Here is a 16,021-nt window from a genome sequence, read left to right on the forward strand (position 1 = left end):
TTAAAATTAACTTCCCTTGAGAACATGCAGCACAACAAAATTCACTAGATTTAAGAATCTTCTGGTTCTTTAGTAAATGTCCATGAGAGTTTTCAATAATTCTTCTCATCATGGTTGTTCCCGGATGACCCAATCGGTCGTGCCAAGTTATGAATTCATTTGGACTAGTAAACTTCTGGTTTACAATGGCATGTGATTCAATTGCACTAATCTTGGTATAATACAATCCAGATGAAAGTGAGGGTAACTTTTCTAATATAATCTTTTTATTTAAATCATGAGTTGTAATACATAAATACTCATGATTTTCCTCATTCATTGTCTCAATATGATATCCATTTCGGCGAATATCTTTGAAACTCAACAAGTTTCTTAGAGACTTCGTAGATAATAGTGCATTATTTATTATAAATTTTGTTCCTCCGGGAAACAAAATTATAGCTCTTCCGGAGCCTTCTATCACATTGCCCGAGCCAATAATAGTATTAACATACTCTTCTTTTGGCACAAGATGGGTAAAATATATATCACTTTTAAGAATAGTGTGCGAACTTGCACTATCCGCAAGGCAAATATCTTCAGAATATGTCCTTGCCATTTCTCTTCAAACACAAATGATAATAATAATAAAATGAGTAGAAGTACATACACAGTAAAATTATTTACATGAATACTTAACAAACACATACATATATCAAACTATTCCATCATTGATCAAATAGCCAATATTTCCTTTAGAATCCTTAAAGAAATTAGATACATCATAATGAGTGGTGGAATTTTCATCATTTGAAACAAAATTTGTTTCCTTTCTTTATAGATCAATTAGGTGCCTTGGGGTACGACAGGTACGTGACCAATGGCCCTTTCCACTACAACGGAAGCATTTATCCTCAATTAATCTATTTTGCCCATTGTTCCTTTCTTTATCCCACTTCTGGTGAGATCATTTCTTGTGAACATAATTTCTTTTCCTTCCATAATTTTTCTTGTTATCAAAATCTTGCCATTTGTCTCTTCTGGGGTTATAATTTGTCGCATTTGCTTCAGGAAATAGGGCGGCGCCAACTGGGCGCGCTTCATGATTTCTCAAAAGTAACTCATTGTTGCGATTAGCAACAAGAAGGCAAGAAATTAACTCAGAATATTTTTAATTTCTTTTTCTCGATACTGCTGCTGCAGGAGCACATTCGAGACATGGAATGTCGAGAAAATTTTCTCTAACATATTGGGTTTGAGGAAGTATCACATGATTGTACTTTTCTTCAAGGTCTTTCTACAGATCTGCAGGATCTTTTAATGTGGGATATTCATTTTTCAATCATACTTCAAGATGACGATGAAGGAAAAATATGACTTTGGCTTTATCCTTCTGGGATGTATTATTTTCAACCTTAATGGTATCTTCAAGATCCATTGAATCAAGATGGATTTTAGCATCTAGTATCCATAGTAAATAATTGTTTCCAAATATATCAAAAGTATTATATTCAAGATGAAAGAGTTTCGACATAATAAAAATTTGTTACCTGGAGTCTTCCTAAAATTTCGTTAGAGTTTCGTGCTGATAACATGTTATAAAATAACTAAATAGATAAATAAAAAGAGGTAACAAATATAAAATAATATAAAGAGAGAGAAAGAAGTATTGCAACATAAAGAGAGAGAAAATTGTTTATTGCTTTTGTGTGTGTTCAAAGGCCTCAGCCTATGCTCCTATTTATACATGTGCAAGGCTTCCCTTTTTTAAACTACATTAAATTCATTCATCCTTGAAAAACTCTATCTTATGAAAAATGGGCATCCACATAAGATGTAATAAGTCATATCACAACAATAAATATATTTTTTGAATGTGTCTCTTTATATATGTATTTAAAATATAATAATTAATTATTATTAACAATAAGTTAACAAATAATATATTGGTATCTTATATTTTTTTTTTCTAAAAATGTTAGAATATTCTCCAGAATCAAATGCAAACACAGATTTCAATATATTTCTTTTTTTCCCCTTGATCTTTACAATTATGATAAGATAAAGAGAAATAAATAAAAAAGTATTTACAATTAAGTGCTCCGGTCGTTTAAAATATTTTACTCATCTTTAACAACCCACTTGCCGGCAAGTTTGCTGGACAGAAAGTTGCAGTAATGTTTTTAAATGAAAGTGGCATTTCTTTTTCTTCTTCAACAACCCACTTAAAAAGTAGGCAAGATTTAAAATTTTGTTAGGAATAAAAAGTATTCGATATAAAATTTTTAAAATCCAATTTATATTTTTTTTCTAAATAAAAATTCAAAACTTACTAATTCATTGGTTAATTTTCTAGAAAACGTTACGCTTCATATTTTTTTTTTATTAATTATCATTTGCCATTGTTTATATTTATTTTGAGAAAATGTATTTTTTTTTTATATTTTATATATATATATATACACTTTGAAAATAGGGTCATCATTTTTTATATATATTTTTGAACTTGGTCTTTCTTTAGACTTCATTTCATTTTGTGAAAGGTGGTCATCCTTTTCAATATATATACTTTGAAACACGGTCTTTTTTTAAGATTTCATTTCATTTAAGTATTTTATCCTTTTCAAGAAGGTCATTATTTTTTATGTATAATTTGGAACAGTCTTTTTTTAAGATTTCGTTTCATTTTTGTCCTTTTTATGAAAGTCATTATTTTTTATACATATTTTAGAATGAACATAGTCTTTTTTTAGACTTCATTTCATTTTGTCATTTTCCCGAAGATCATCATTTTTATATATATTTTGGAACACGGCCCTTTTTTAAGATTTCTTTTCATTTTGTCTCAATGTCTCGTGCAAATTTTCGGCGGGTTTTCCCCCTCTATTTGATTTCTTGGGTCACATATAAGATATTCCATTAAAAAAATTGAAACATCAGTATTTTAATAACATAGACCATTATTATGCAATGATAGTAATGCTTAGAGTCAAAATTCAAAAAGATCCACAAATTTTGCTTCAATTTTAAATTTTATAAAATATTAAAAATTCGTTGCTTAATTATTATTATTATTATTATTATTATTATTATTATTATTATTATTATTATAAACGAATTGCTTTTTAAACGTAATATGTGCAAAGATCATAATAAATTTTTGTGTGTTTCATATGTTTGAGATAGATTATATAATTTTTCTTTGAGTAAGTATTGTTTTTGTCCCCAAAATTTGGGGTAAATCTTATTTGTGTCCCTAACGTTTAAATCGTCATATTTATATCCCTAACGTTTATAAAAGAGATTCAATGTTATCCTGCCGTCAATTACACATCATGAGCGCTTTAGTTTGAGTTTTAAAAATCTCTTCTTGAAGTTAGAATACAAATATCTGGGATAGAATCGATGATCTACTTCGAAAAATAACTCATCAAATGTTGAAACTAATTCCTACAACATTTACATAATTCACTTTTCTAGGGACATAATTGAATCTAAACACAAATAGTGAGTATAATATTAAAATCGAACACATCTAAGTGAGACCTAATTGAAAATGAATACATCCAAGTGAGAATAATTAAAAAATATAATCTGATTTGTTAGTATAATTGATAGTAGGATAACATTGAATCACTTTTTATAAATGTTAGGGATACAAATAAGACGATTTAAACATTAGGAATACAAATAGGACTTATCCCGAACGTTGGGGACAAAACCGATACTTTACTCTTTTTCTTTTAATTTCACAAATCAATGAGATAAAATGAAATAGGAAACATTATACCTATGCATAACACAGGCTACTCCGCACTAGTACATTATATAAATAGATATGCTTCGTATTAAAATAAAATTCCTTTTGTTTTAAATGAAATATTTAAAAAATTATATTAGAATATTAAGATTTAAAAAGTGATTCCATAAATAAGTTTTTTAATTATTGAGTTTTACTATATAAATTAAAGGGATAAGTACGATTTTGGTCCCTCACGTTGAGGGTCAGAATCGAAATCGTCCCTCGTGTATATTTTGATTTAAAATCATCCTTAAAGTCGTATTTAAATTTAAAATCGTCCTTTATAACATTTTCGGATGTAAATGCCTTGCGTCGTTATCAGGCAGTTATGACCACCGAAAACAATTATATATATATATATATATATATATATATATATATATATATATATATATATATATATATATATATATATATATATATAATTGTTTTCGGTGGTCATAACTGCCTGATAACGACGCAAGGCATTTACATTGAATTGAAAGGAAGAAAGGGTAAAGTATCATGGAAGCCACTGTTGCAGAGCAGAGATCACCGTGGAGGACCTGCTGGAGGGAGAACGCCATGGCTGCACAAAGCTCAACCTCGTCTCGTAGCAGGGCTTCGTCACATGGTAGGCTGCTACTTTGTTCCTATGGTGAGAAGCCAGTGTTGCGAATCTCAGGGACCAAGGAGAACCCAGGTTGCAGATTTTGGGGTTGTGTCTACTTCGAGGTTTGTTTTGTTACTTTTCCTCTAAATTGGGTCTATTGGGTGATGGAATGGTGGATGATCTTGGTGGGTATGTGCAGGTGCAACAAGGCTGCAATTTCTTTCGTTGGGCAGATCCAGAGACAGAGGTGGAACATTCAGAAGTTGCTAGAATAAGGAAGAAGCTTTCGATGATGAAATCAAGAACCAAAGCGGCAGAGTGGAAGCTGAAGGTCGTTGCAGTGTTAGGATTTTTTGGGTGGGTTGGGTTTCTTTGTTTGTTGTTGCAGAGTTGGTCTAAAGCAACACAACAGTGTGTAATTCCATTAAACCTGGTATGAAACATGTGTACGTGTATTCCGCTGTTGTTATTGTTGGTGAATTGGGTTAGAGTTTATCTATTAGGAGGATTCCTGATTGTGTTATGTTGAATCTATTTCAACATGTATATATGATTGTTTTGTAAGCATGGTTGGATAATGAAATGAGATTGAAACTTTTTTTTTGGCACAAACATGAGTTCAATTACTGATCAATAACATAACAGTGTCATTAAAATGGTAAATGTCTGAATACATGATAAGTGTTTGACATTAGCAGAACCTTAAAAGAAACTTAACTCAAAATAAAGTAACCATCAAAAGGATTGGCTGGGAAGAAGCCAATAATTCAGTACAAGAGTTTGACCAGAACCTTAACAAGCAGAACATAAGCAACAAAAAGTAACCAACAAGTTCACACTGTTTAACCAAAACCTTAACACAAACTTAAAACAAAATAAACCAACATCCATGGTATATAACTATGACACATTGATGCTAAGTGTTGTCATTTCCCTAAAGCAATCCCCATTTTTTTGGAGGCAACTTTGCCATTAACTTCAGTTTCCTGGGAGAAACATGAGGTCCTCCAGTAAGGCTGACAGAGATGTGCCCAGTGGGTTGGCTTGAAGCTGTGGCAATGGATGGCTGAGATGCTGGAAGAGTTGTGGTGGTTGGCTGTGATGAGGATGCAGAAGGTGCTGAGGTTTTTGGGCTTGAAATCCTCTTGGATGGTGGATCATGTTAGGCTGAAGATGTGGGCTTGATGGTCTCCTTGGGCCTGCCTCTAGGCCTTTTTGGCTGTGTTATAGTGTTGGACTGGGCTGAAGTTGGTGGCTGTGTTGCTAAGGCAACTTTTCTCTTGACAGTGAGCTTAGGAGTGGGCTGTGTAGATGCAGTTTTCTTTCCTCCCTTAACAGCAAGACGGTTTGACTTGTTGCTTCCCCTGGATTGCTTGCCTTTGCTTAGATTCTTGGAATTTTGGGCCTATGAAACAGTTGCAGTTAATATAGATGAACATAAGGCTTAATGAAAAATCTGAGACAAGCAATGTAAAACATTAATCAACATACCTCATTCTCAATAGGTTTAGGGCATCGGCTCTTATTATGTCCAACAACACCACATATAGAGCACCTTTGTTTCTCCCCCTTCCTGGACATGTGAGTGCGGCTGCTCTGTTCTTCATCTCCAGCAGATTGTTTCCTTTTTTTTTACTGGCCTGTGACTAGTCCTTCTGTATGGGGGAGGCATCACATCAGGATGTGGGGTAATCTCCCATAGATCGGGTCCGTTCAATGGGTGTATTACTGCTTCGTAGCACTTCAGGTATGTTTCTCTCTTGTAGCAGTCGGCCACATAAGGTTCCAAGCCAAATCCCTTGAACTTGATGCAGCTAATCGCATGGACATAGGGTATACCACTCAACTGCCACCTTCTACATGAGCACTCAAAGGATCCTAAGTCAACAGCAAACTTATCTAACCCACTCACAACCTCATATTTTTGAGCTGCAGACCAATATGGCCGCTATTCTCCAGCAGATTTAGAGCTCCTCTCCAACTTGATTCTAATCCTAGGTAAGATTGTCCCTGCATAGTTCTGAGCCAGATCCCTATTCTCTGCCCACCTAGTCATTAGTTTAACCCTGATCTCCTCTAACATTGTAAGTATAGGTTTCTCTCTAGCATCAACTATGGCAGCATTAAAGCTTTCAGACATATTGTTTACCAGTGTATCTACTTTAGAATTATAGGTAAACCTAGATCTAGACCAATACCTAGGAGGGATAGCATTTAGGTACCTATATGCTTCCTGATTAACAGCTTTCAGTTCAGCCATGTTCCTCTCCCAGTCCCTCCAGTGGGTTGCCTTAGCACACCTCCACATTAGTTGCTTCAATTGTAACCCTGGGAACTTTTTTCTGAAATTGCTGTACAGGTGCCTCACACAGAATCGATTCTCCACACCTGGTATAACTTCATCATATGCTGGCAACAAACCCTGCAAGCAGAATATGGAGGAGCATACAGTTAGTAAAATATTTAGATGCAGTAATACACAACTTCAATGTACATAAGTCAATGTGGTAACAGTTGCTTACTTTCTGCTGGTCAGACATGAAAGTAGTTCTTCCCATTTTCTCAATACCAATGTCAGATGCAAGATGATGTAGGAACCAAGTCCATGAGTCCTTCGTCTCGACCTCTACAACCGCATATGCAAGGAGCAGCATTTGGTCGTTTGGATCCCAACCAATGGCAGTGAGCAATTGTCCCCCCTGGGGTGTCTTCAAAAAACAGCCGTCCAAACCAATGAAGCTCCTACAATGGCTGAAGTTCTGCTTGCATGCTTCCAAGCATATATAGATTCTCTGAAAGATACAGTAGCTGGTCATGGATGAGGATTCTGCTGCATTATCTTGTTCAGGAAACCTCTGCACCTGTATGCGAACGGAGGACCCTGGATTTGCCCGCATCACCTCATGTGCATAGTCATATATCCTCTTATACTGCTCTCGGAAGGTTCCCTGGATTTCATCTAGTGCAATCTGCTTGGTCCTCGTTGCCATTGACTTGGTGACAATCAAGTTCCACTTCTTTTAAGCCTTTGACACTAACTCTCTAATCTTCACCTTCGAATTTGAAATGACCTTCTTCTTGAATGCCTTGCCAAGCCATCTTGAGTGCAAAATCCCCACCCTGTGTGCCTGTGTACAAGTGTGACTCAAATTCATGCTGCGAAGCTGCCAAGTATCCTCTTTTTTCATTTTTGCAGCATATACCCAAAACGGACACTCGCCAGTACAAACTGCCCTAACTCTCTGCAGATCACATTTCCTAAATGTGATCGCCCTAGCTGTCTGCACAGCATATGCAGTCACAGTGTCCTTGAACTCTTCTCTGGATGCATACACTGTGCCCACTTCCCACTTGTATTGGCTCATATCTTTTTTATGCTTGTGAACTGGATAACTCTGTCCCTGGTTCTCTGAATCTGAGACATCACCTCCAACCTCGTGGTCATTCTCTAATTCATCACTCCTTGCTACATCCTCGTCTCCAAAGTTATTAGTTGCGACACCCTTCTTTTTCACTGCCCTACTTTTTTTATTCACCACATTAACATCTTGAAATCCACTAACATCAGGATCAAGCTCATCTTCACTGTTGCTAAAGTTCGAATCATCTTCAGTCTCCTCCTCTTCCTCAGATGGTTTATACTCTGAATCAACGCTGTCACTATCACTATAGTTACTCATATCAGCTTCCAGATTAACATCAGCTTCCAGATTAACATCATCACCACTCTCACTATTCTCTGCCCCAGAGATATCAGCAGCTGCTTCAGCATGTTTTAAACCAGCATGTTCTCCTCCATACACAACCAGCTGTTGTCCCTCATCATCCATCCTATGATCCCCCCCAACATCAATGTAGCCAGAAGCAGGAAACACGTCTTCCTCCTCAACCTTGTGCACTACATACAACTCAACATAATCTCTTAACTCAGCTATTTTGCACATAGCAATGGAATCTGCATCAGATTTAAACAACTTCAAATTTTTCTCCAAGTCTTCGTGTGTAGGATCCTTGAACCACAACAAAGGGATATTCTCCTGCACATAACCAAACTGCCTTAACTCTGCATAGGCTTCAAATACGGACCACCGATCACCATCAATCTCTTCTATCACTGTTGTTTCTCCCCCCACATACTGTAACGGCCCATTCCGATAGGTAAACAACCCCCCATGGTAGACTTTCAGTTTAAAGTACACCATTGTCTTCTCCAACAACCTACAGTGCCATATCACAGAAATAGAAGAAAAAATTAAAAAATAAACCGCACAGTGATGTTTATCCCTAATCTCAGTAAACAGTGAAACATACCTGAATGCCTGTGCACGACCCTGCCTTCCAGTGAACCAGACTCGGCTTCGATCTTCAGTCCAAGAACACCTTCTGTCGTTTCAGATTCTTACTTAGGGCACGGTGCAACTACATTGGTGAAGTGAAACGTTCTGATTAGTTTTGGTGTTTACGTTGAGGGTTTGGAAGCATATGAAGGGGTGAAGTGTTTCGTGCGTAACACTTCAAGTTCAGAAGGGTACTGTCGTCATTTAGAAAAAGTTTACACTGTAAAGGACGATTTTAAATTTAAATACGACTTTAAGGATGATTTTAAATCAAAATATACACGAGGGACGATTTCGATTCTAACCCTCAACGTGAGGGACCAAAATCGTACTTATCTCTATAAACAATAATAAAAATTATAATTTTAAAAAATTTAAAAGATTTAAAATTTAAAATAATTACTATATTATTTAGTAAAATTTTAAATATTAAATTTTTAAATATATAATCAACAATAATTTGATATGCTCAAAATCAAAATTTATGTATGTTAACCTAAATAAAAGTAATACCGTAATGAAAAAAAAAAGATGTATAAATTTTTATTAACTTTGTTTTGGTTAACATACATAAATTTTGATTTTGAGCATATAACTTTGTTTAAGTTAACAAATACCTACATTTCAATTTTGAGTATATATATATATATATATATATATTTTCTAGCAAAATGTAATAGTGTAAGAAAAATATTTTAGAATAGAAAAGAATAGGAGAGATTTTGACAAGAATTAAAGGAGAGAGATAATTTTATTGAAAAAATTTTTAAGAAGAAAAGATACAATTACTAATTTTTTGATTGTCAATTATATTTCTATTAAAATTAGTAGTATCAAAAAATATTTTAAATTTAATATTATCAAGAAAAAATAAAAAAAATTATATAAGAACTAATTTGATTAATTTTTAAAGTTTCAGGGATGAAAATGACCTACGTCTAAACTTTCAAAAACTATTTTGATTATAAATAACTTTTTTACATGTCAAGTGCCACGTGGCATACCAGATGTCACTGAGCTGACACGTCAACCAATCATCTTGTGATACGTGGCATTAGCTCCCCATGTCATCATATGCCACGTGGCACTTAACGTGACACGTCATCATCCAACTAACGGAAGGACTAACGTGACTAATCGTATATCTTTCAGGGACGATTTCGATTAACTTTATCTTTCGAGAACTAAAATGGAGATCGGAGTATTTTTCAGAGACGATTTTGACTATTTACTCTTATAAAAGGAATTATATAATTAGATTATGGATAAAAATAAATTATATATATATGACAAGTTATTTAAATAAAATAATTAACATCTAAATTTATCATATTAGAACTTTTGAAGACAACATAAGTGTTTGTAATTTTTTTATATCTATATAAAATATAAACTACTACAAGATGTAATAGTTTTTAAGGTGAACATAATCACTACAAGCATCCACGTTTTACGTGAAAAAACAAACTATACAGAATCCATTAGAAAGTTCTATTTCAATAACAATTATCTATGGAATGAAATGAATAAAAATTTAAGATTTTTATTATTATTCAATTAAATTTATACATTTTTTACTACAATGGATTATAATTGCAATCTTCTTTTATATTTATAGAACAGAAAAATTAAATTCTTTCCTTAAACACTCTCAAAAGATAATAAAAATAATTTATAATATTTTAAAAAATAATTTTAAATATATTTTTTATACATATTTATTGTTACTTCTAGAATAAAAATAAAATTTTTAAATTTTACCACAATTATTTGGATAAATTAAATTTTAAAATTTTAAAATAACATATTTTCAAAGACAATTTTCAACTAATATATTTAATACATAATACTTTATGTGCACGTAGGATAAGAATTTTATTTTACTGTATGATTACTTATTACTAATGTAAAATTTTATTACACAATACACCAATTTCACTTAAACAGAAAAGGCCACAAAATCGTATTCCAAATCATGTATTGTACATTTGTACAAGTTCTGAGGAGCCATAACTTATTATTACACCATAAAATCTGAACTCAAATATTTGCTAAACTGAAATTAAAAACTAAAGGAGACAATTTATTTGAGAAATTCGACTTTTGGCACCAGAGACCTGCCATCTTCAACTTCTTAAGTACCCTTTGGATACAGAGCAGAAATGTTTACCACACACAGCTCTGCAATATTTGGAGACTGCACAGTAGTGGAACATTAAAATGGACCTTCATCCACAGGTGAGACGAAAACAAAAAAAAAAAATATTCAGCAATAAAGTCATAAAGATGATCTCTTAAACTAGTAGGAGATAATATATACAAAATTAATAACTCATATACGACACAAACTACAGATATGAAAGCACGTATTAAGAACCACTTTTCTAACAAAAACTGAAAAACTAAACAAAATGAACCAAATCACTAAAAGTAACTAGTTTTGACATTAACTACATGAATGTTCATTCAAAAGAACGGATATATTATTGGACGACTATCAAAATTAAACTCCTAAAAACATGCCCTACAATAAAAGTACGTGTATATATATATATATATTGAACAAGTAACTTCAATAATATTACAATATTAGTGCTGATTCTATCTACCGTTGACTGAAACACATAAAACAGAAGATTGCTTCAAAAACATTATAAACTGAATGCTGAAATTTATGGCCTATCATTAACTAGTGCACATTAAACTGCCGCCCATAACCTTGAGTTGTAAAATAATCATAACTGAAGCTATGAAATCACAGTTGCATGGTATGCAGAGTCCAGATATTTGACAAAGAAATATAGCTACGTAACAAAAAATATTAGCTCTAACAATGTTTACTATAGGACAGTTGAAGAATAGCTTACATTAATCTGCTTTGTTTCTTGAGATCCATATTCTTCATCTATTCTTGCTTCTCTGTGTTTCCTGGTAGCAAAGGACATTCTCTAATAACAGGTTTCAGATTTTCCTTCTTCTTTATGTAGTCAGGAAGTGCTCTTAACTCTTTACAGTTTAGAACTGACAAAGAAGACAATAGAGGCATAACCTTCTCATCATCTCCACCATTACCATTGATTCCATTCCACTCTTCCCAGTAACCCAACTTTACGAAGTGAAGCTTTTGCAATCTGGGAAATGCAATCATAGACGAGGAACCTTCATTGCCAGCATCCTCATGATTTAGTCCTATTCCCAGAAATTCAAAACCTACCATCTTCACATTCGGCATATTCTTGATCTCGAGTGATTCAAGGCATGGCAGTTTCCCAAGAGGGGGCAAAACATTGCATTCACTACAGTTAATAAGCACTAGATGTTTTAGTTCATTCAATTCAATCATCCAGTTGGGGAATGATCTACCTCCGTAGTAAAATACTCCAAGGAATTGCAGTTGAGGAGGTGCTTCTAAATTATCCAGTAGGATTTGATCCTTGTCCTTCGATCCTGCGTTAGAAAACCACAATTCCAAGCCAAGCAAATCTTTCTTGTTCTTTAGACCTGCTCTTGTAGCTTCAGAAATTTCACTTTCACCACTCAATCCATCTATGGTAATACACCCTTGGATATTGTTTAGATTTTCCAAATCTCCAAGGCTGCATTCTTTGCTGCTAGCACTGCCGCTGGTCCCGAAGAACCGATTTAAGGTTCTCAGCAAGGTTAAGCTTGCAATCCCTTTTGGTAGGTAGCTAAGGCTTGTTGTCCAGAGAATCTCAAGATGTCTCAACTTGATTAATTTTCCTATACTTTTTGGTAGTTTTCGAAGACTATCACATCCATTGAGATTCAAAGTTTGCAAATTAAGCAAATTACATATTGATTGAGGCAGCTTCTTCAACTCATGATTGAAAGATAAATTAAGGTACCTTAGATGAAGCAATGCAGCTGCCTTCAATGGAAGTTCTTTTATTGAACAAGATCTCATATCTAACGCTCTGAGCCTCTTCATACGGAAAAGTAGGCTGGAAAGATTGGATGGATCTATGTTGGAAGAATCAGACAAAATGATAAGAGTGCGTAGTTTCTCTGCATTGGCAATTGACTCCGGTAAAGTTTGATCTACAAGACTCAGGGTACAATGACGTCGAAGACGGGGCTCCGTTTCAACACGTTTTTCTGTGGGAACTTCCTTCTCCACTCCACCCTCAAGAAACATTATGTGGCATTCACTCTCTGCAAGAGTTTGGACAAAGTCACTGACTCCACCGTCCAATTTGCACTTGAAGCTGCCATCGTCATCCTGTTCAAACTCACTGAACACAGAATGATGTCGCAATTGTTGAACATATTCCCTGCCTTCTTTTTCCATTTTGTCTTCTTCATCAGATGAAATATGACCCTGCGCCATCCAGAGTTTGATAAGTTTGTCCACATCTATGGAGTGATTCTTAGGGAAGATGGAACAATACAACAAGCATTGTCTCAGAGCAGGAGGCATTATAGAATAGATCGGCATCCATTCCATTGTATAGGCACCAAGTTCCATCTCCTCATTCTCGTTTCCAATGTCTTCGCCACCTTGTGCAAAATGTTTGAAAAGTGACAAAGAATCTTCATCTGAGAGAGGACTCAAAGACACGATGTTGGTTGGTGCGGATTCTGCTGCTTCTGCCACTTTCTTCGACCGTGTGGTTATCAATATTCTACTTCCTTTGGCACAGTGACTGAACAATCTCTTTAGGTGCAACCATTCGTTTCGATCGACACTCCAGACGTCGTCCAGAACAAAAAGGCATCTCAATTGGGTAGTGATTCGACGAATTTCAAGTTCTAATACTTCCATTTCATCGATGAGCACTTCATTACCAAAAAAATGTATAATATCCGCAGCAATTCGTTTCACATTGAATTGTTGATCGACAGATATCCATACCGCGACACGATAGCGAGTTCTCACTTCGTTGAACACAAATTTAGCCAAAGTAGTTTTTCCTATTCCTCCCATTCCAACAATGGATATGCATTGAATACCATCTCCTTCGTCATCTTCCACGTTGATTAATTTAGAAATTAAAGTTCTAGTAGTTTCGCTATCAAAAGTTGGGGATGGAATAGTACGTACTAGACTCGTGGTCGGTACGAGTAACTCTGAGCTTCGACGAAGCCTCAACTGGCCAAATTGTTGAATTAAAGCATCAAATTCATGAATGATGTTTTTCATCTTGCGGCGTGTAAGGTGGAGGCCTAGAAACCGAACTTTCTTTGCTTGCTGAATTTGTAGTTCTTCGGATACATCCAACATGTCGTAGCATAGATCTTTCATTCCTTGAAACCACTTCTTCACAGCTGGATTATCCAAGTGTCGTGTCTCTGCATCCTCTATGAAATCCAGGATCGACCACGTTCTCCTATCCACCACCACCATGTTCTCCAAAAGCTTTGCCCCCGCCATGATCACTGTATCCCCGTTGTTCGCCATAGCACAACACAGACCCGAAACTCCTAGCTAAGTCTCTGAGTCTTTTGGATCAAATGGCACACGAAAGCGTCGAGATGATGGAATCTTTGACCTTGCAGGATGTGCATGTTTCCGGTGGCATGTTCTACTGGAAGAGTGAGAGAAGGAGAGGATGATAGAGGAGGGCGTGGCGGCGGTAAAGGTATCGGTGATGGAGGAAGAGGACAGTGGTACAAGAAGACTAGAAGAGCAAAGACTAAAGAGTAAAGAGACGGGTTAGAATTAGAACATTATTGATAATGATAATTTAAAAACATATTAGGAATAAAAATATTATAAATATATTTTTTTTACTACAAGATACGAAAATTCGAACTCGTAATCTTTTAAATAAGTAAGAAAACGATACTATTTAAGTTATAATTTATTAATAAAAATATTATAAATATATATTATAAATAATTTAAACAATTTATATATTTATATATAAATATAAATATATTAATAATTAATTTTTAAAGTTAATTTTAATATATAAATAATATTTTTTATTTTTATAAATTAATAATTAAAAATAATTAAATAATAGTTTAATCAAATTATTTAATTATTTTTAACTATGACTTTCATAATTATATATTTAAACTTGAATTTTTACCTTTTAATAAATACACAGTAGACATATGTTAATGTTACTGTCTTAAGCGGATAGGTAACCTAAACCGACACCTTGGTAATTTTGTGCAGCTAACATTTAAAAAAGGAGCGGCATATTCTATTGGAAAAGTCTATGGTATATATGGTCATATGGACCACACGTATTGACATGTCGCGTGTTATTATTGGCATGGCAGCAGTTGCAGGATTGCACTTGCAGCGATAAAAGTGCGGGTCCCTCAGTTGAAGAGAATAATTAAACAAAAATATATTAATGACATTAAATCTTTATTATTAAATAGAGATCTATTACACATACAAATTTTTTGGTATATAAATTTATACAAGTTGGTCCAAATCTAACAAAAATGACCTTCAGTTTAGATTGCGTGTAAACATGTGCTTCCTAACTCTTAAATAACGCAAACGATTCTTTTCTCTCAATCAAAACCACAATGCTCAAAATTTAAATATGGATCAAAATCTCTGAAAATCGTCGCGAAAAGTGAAATAAGAAGATGAAGAGGAGGAAGAGGAAGAGTTTTGAATTATGCAAAACTTATCAACACACATACATCGAAAATTTTAAACAATACACTCAAATATCTTCGTGTTATACTCAAATTTACTGCAAATACAGAAAAATATTTCCTCTAATGCTGTATTTTTTTCTTCTTTTTTTCTTTATTTCTTTCTTACTTTTAGTTGAATGAATGTGAGTTCATCATCTTCTAAGTAATTTTGCAGCATTATGTATTTTTTCTTCTTCTTTATTTGATTTTTTTTTGTTTTTATTCTTATTAAGAGAATAAAACAAGAAGAAATTTGAGAAGGTAAAACAAAAATAAAAAGATGAATAAGAAAACAAGAAGGAAAAAAAGTGATGATGATGAAAAAAAAGAAGTAGCAGAAGATGAGGAGGAGAAAGAGAAAGAGTTTTGAATTATGTAGAACTTATCAGTATACATACATCGAAAGTTCTTAAACAATACATTCAAATATCTTCGTATTACATCTAAATTTGCTACAAATACAGAAAAAAGTTTCCTCTAATATTGCATTTTTTTTCTTATTTCTTTCTTTCTTTTAGTTGAATGAATGTAAGTTCATCTTCTTCTAAGTAAATTTGTACCATTATGCGTTTCTTCTTCTTCTTTGTTTGATTTTTTTTTTGTTTTTATTCTTGTTAAGAGAGTAAAACAAGAAGAAATTTGAGAAGATAAAACAAGAAAAAAATATGAATTAGAAAAAAAAAA

At 33.8% G+C, this 16,021-nt stretch overlaps 3 protein-coding genes across 4 annotated transcripts; 1 reads left to right on the forward strand and 2 right to left on the reverse strand.

Moving 5' to 3' along the window:
• The first annotated feature begins 4,285 nt into the window (after window positions 1-4,285).
• On the forward strand, window positions 4,286-4,812 carry LOC110269306 (uncharacterized). The gene is made up of 2 exons (XM_021117059.1): window positions 4,286-4,495; window positions 4,573-4,812. Exons 1-2 carry the CDS (start codon window positions 4,286-4,288, stop codon window positions 4,810-4,812), a joined length of 450 nt encoding a protein of 149 aa, XP_020972718.1.
• Window positions 4,813-6,321: 1,509 nt separating this feature from the next.
• Window positions 6,322-7,363, reverse strand: LOC107627831 (uncharacterized). Its single transcript, XM_016330650.3, has 2 exons — window positions 6,896-7,363; window positions 6,322-6,795 (listed from the first exon to the last, which is right to left on the reverse strand). The coding sequence occupies exons 1-2, from the start codon at window positions 7,361-7,363 to the stop codon at window positions 6,322-6,324; spliced, it is 942 nt and encodes a 313-aa protein (XP_016186136.1).
• Window positions 7,364-10,583: 3,220 nt separating this feature from the next.
• Window positions 10,584-14,425, reverse strand: LOC107625959 (putative disease resistance RPP13-like protein 1). Of its 2 annotated transcripts, none has more exons than XM_016328710.3 (2): window positions 11,578-14,425; window positions 10,584-10,936 (listed from the first exon to the last, which is right to left on the reverse strand). In XM_016328710.3, the coding sequence occupies exon 1, from the start codon at window positions 14,127-14,129 to the stop codon at window positions 11,616-11,618; it is 2,514 nt and encodes an 837-aa protein (XP_016184196.1). In that variant the 5' UTR covers window positions 14,130-14,425; the 3' UTR covers window positions 10,584-10,936; window positions 11,578-11,615. The 2 variants fall into 2 exon arrangements, with proteins under 2 accessions (XP_016184196.1, XP_016184198.1); XM_016328712.3 differs by having other exon boundaries at window positions 10,584-10,907; window positions 11,578-14,417.
• Between the last annotated feature and the right edge of the window lie 1,596 nt (window positions 14,426-16,021).

Source organism: Arachis ipaensis, chromosome B2 (assembly GCF_059453495.1).
Source record: "Arachis ipaensis isolate K30076 ecotype BB chromosome B2, ASM5945349v1, whole genome shotgun sequence".
In the NCBI taxonomy this organism is placed as follows: Eukaryota; Viridiplantae; Streptophyta; class Magnoliopsida; order Fabales; family Fabaceae; genus Arachis; species Arachis ipaensis.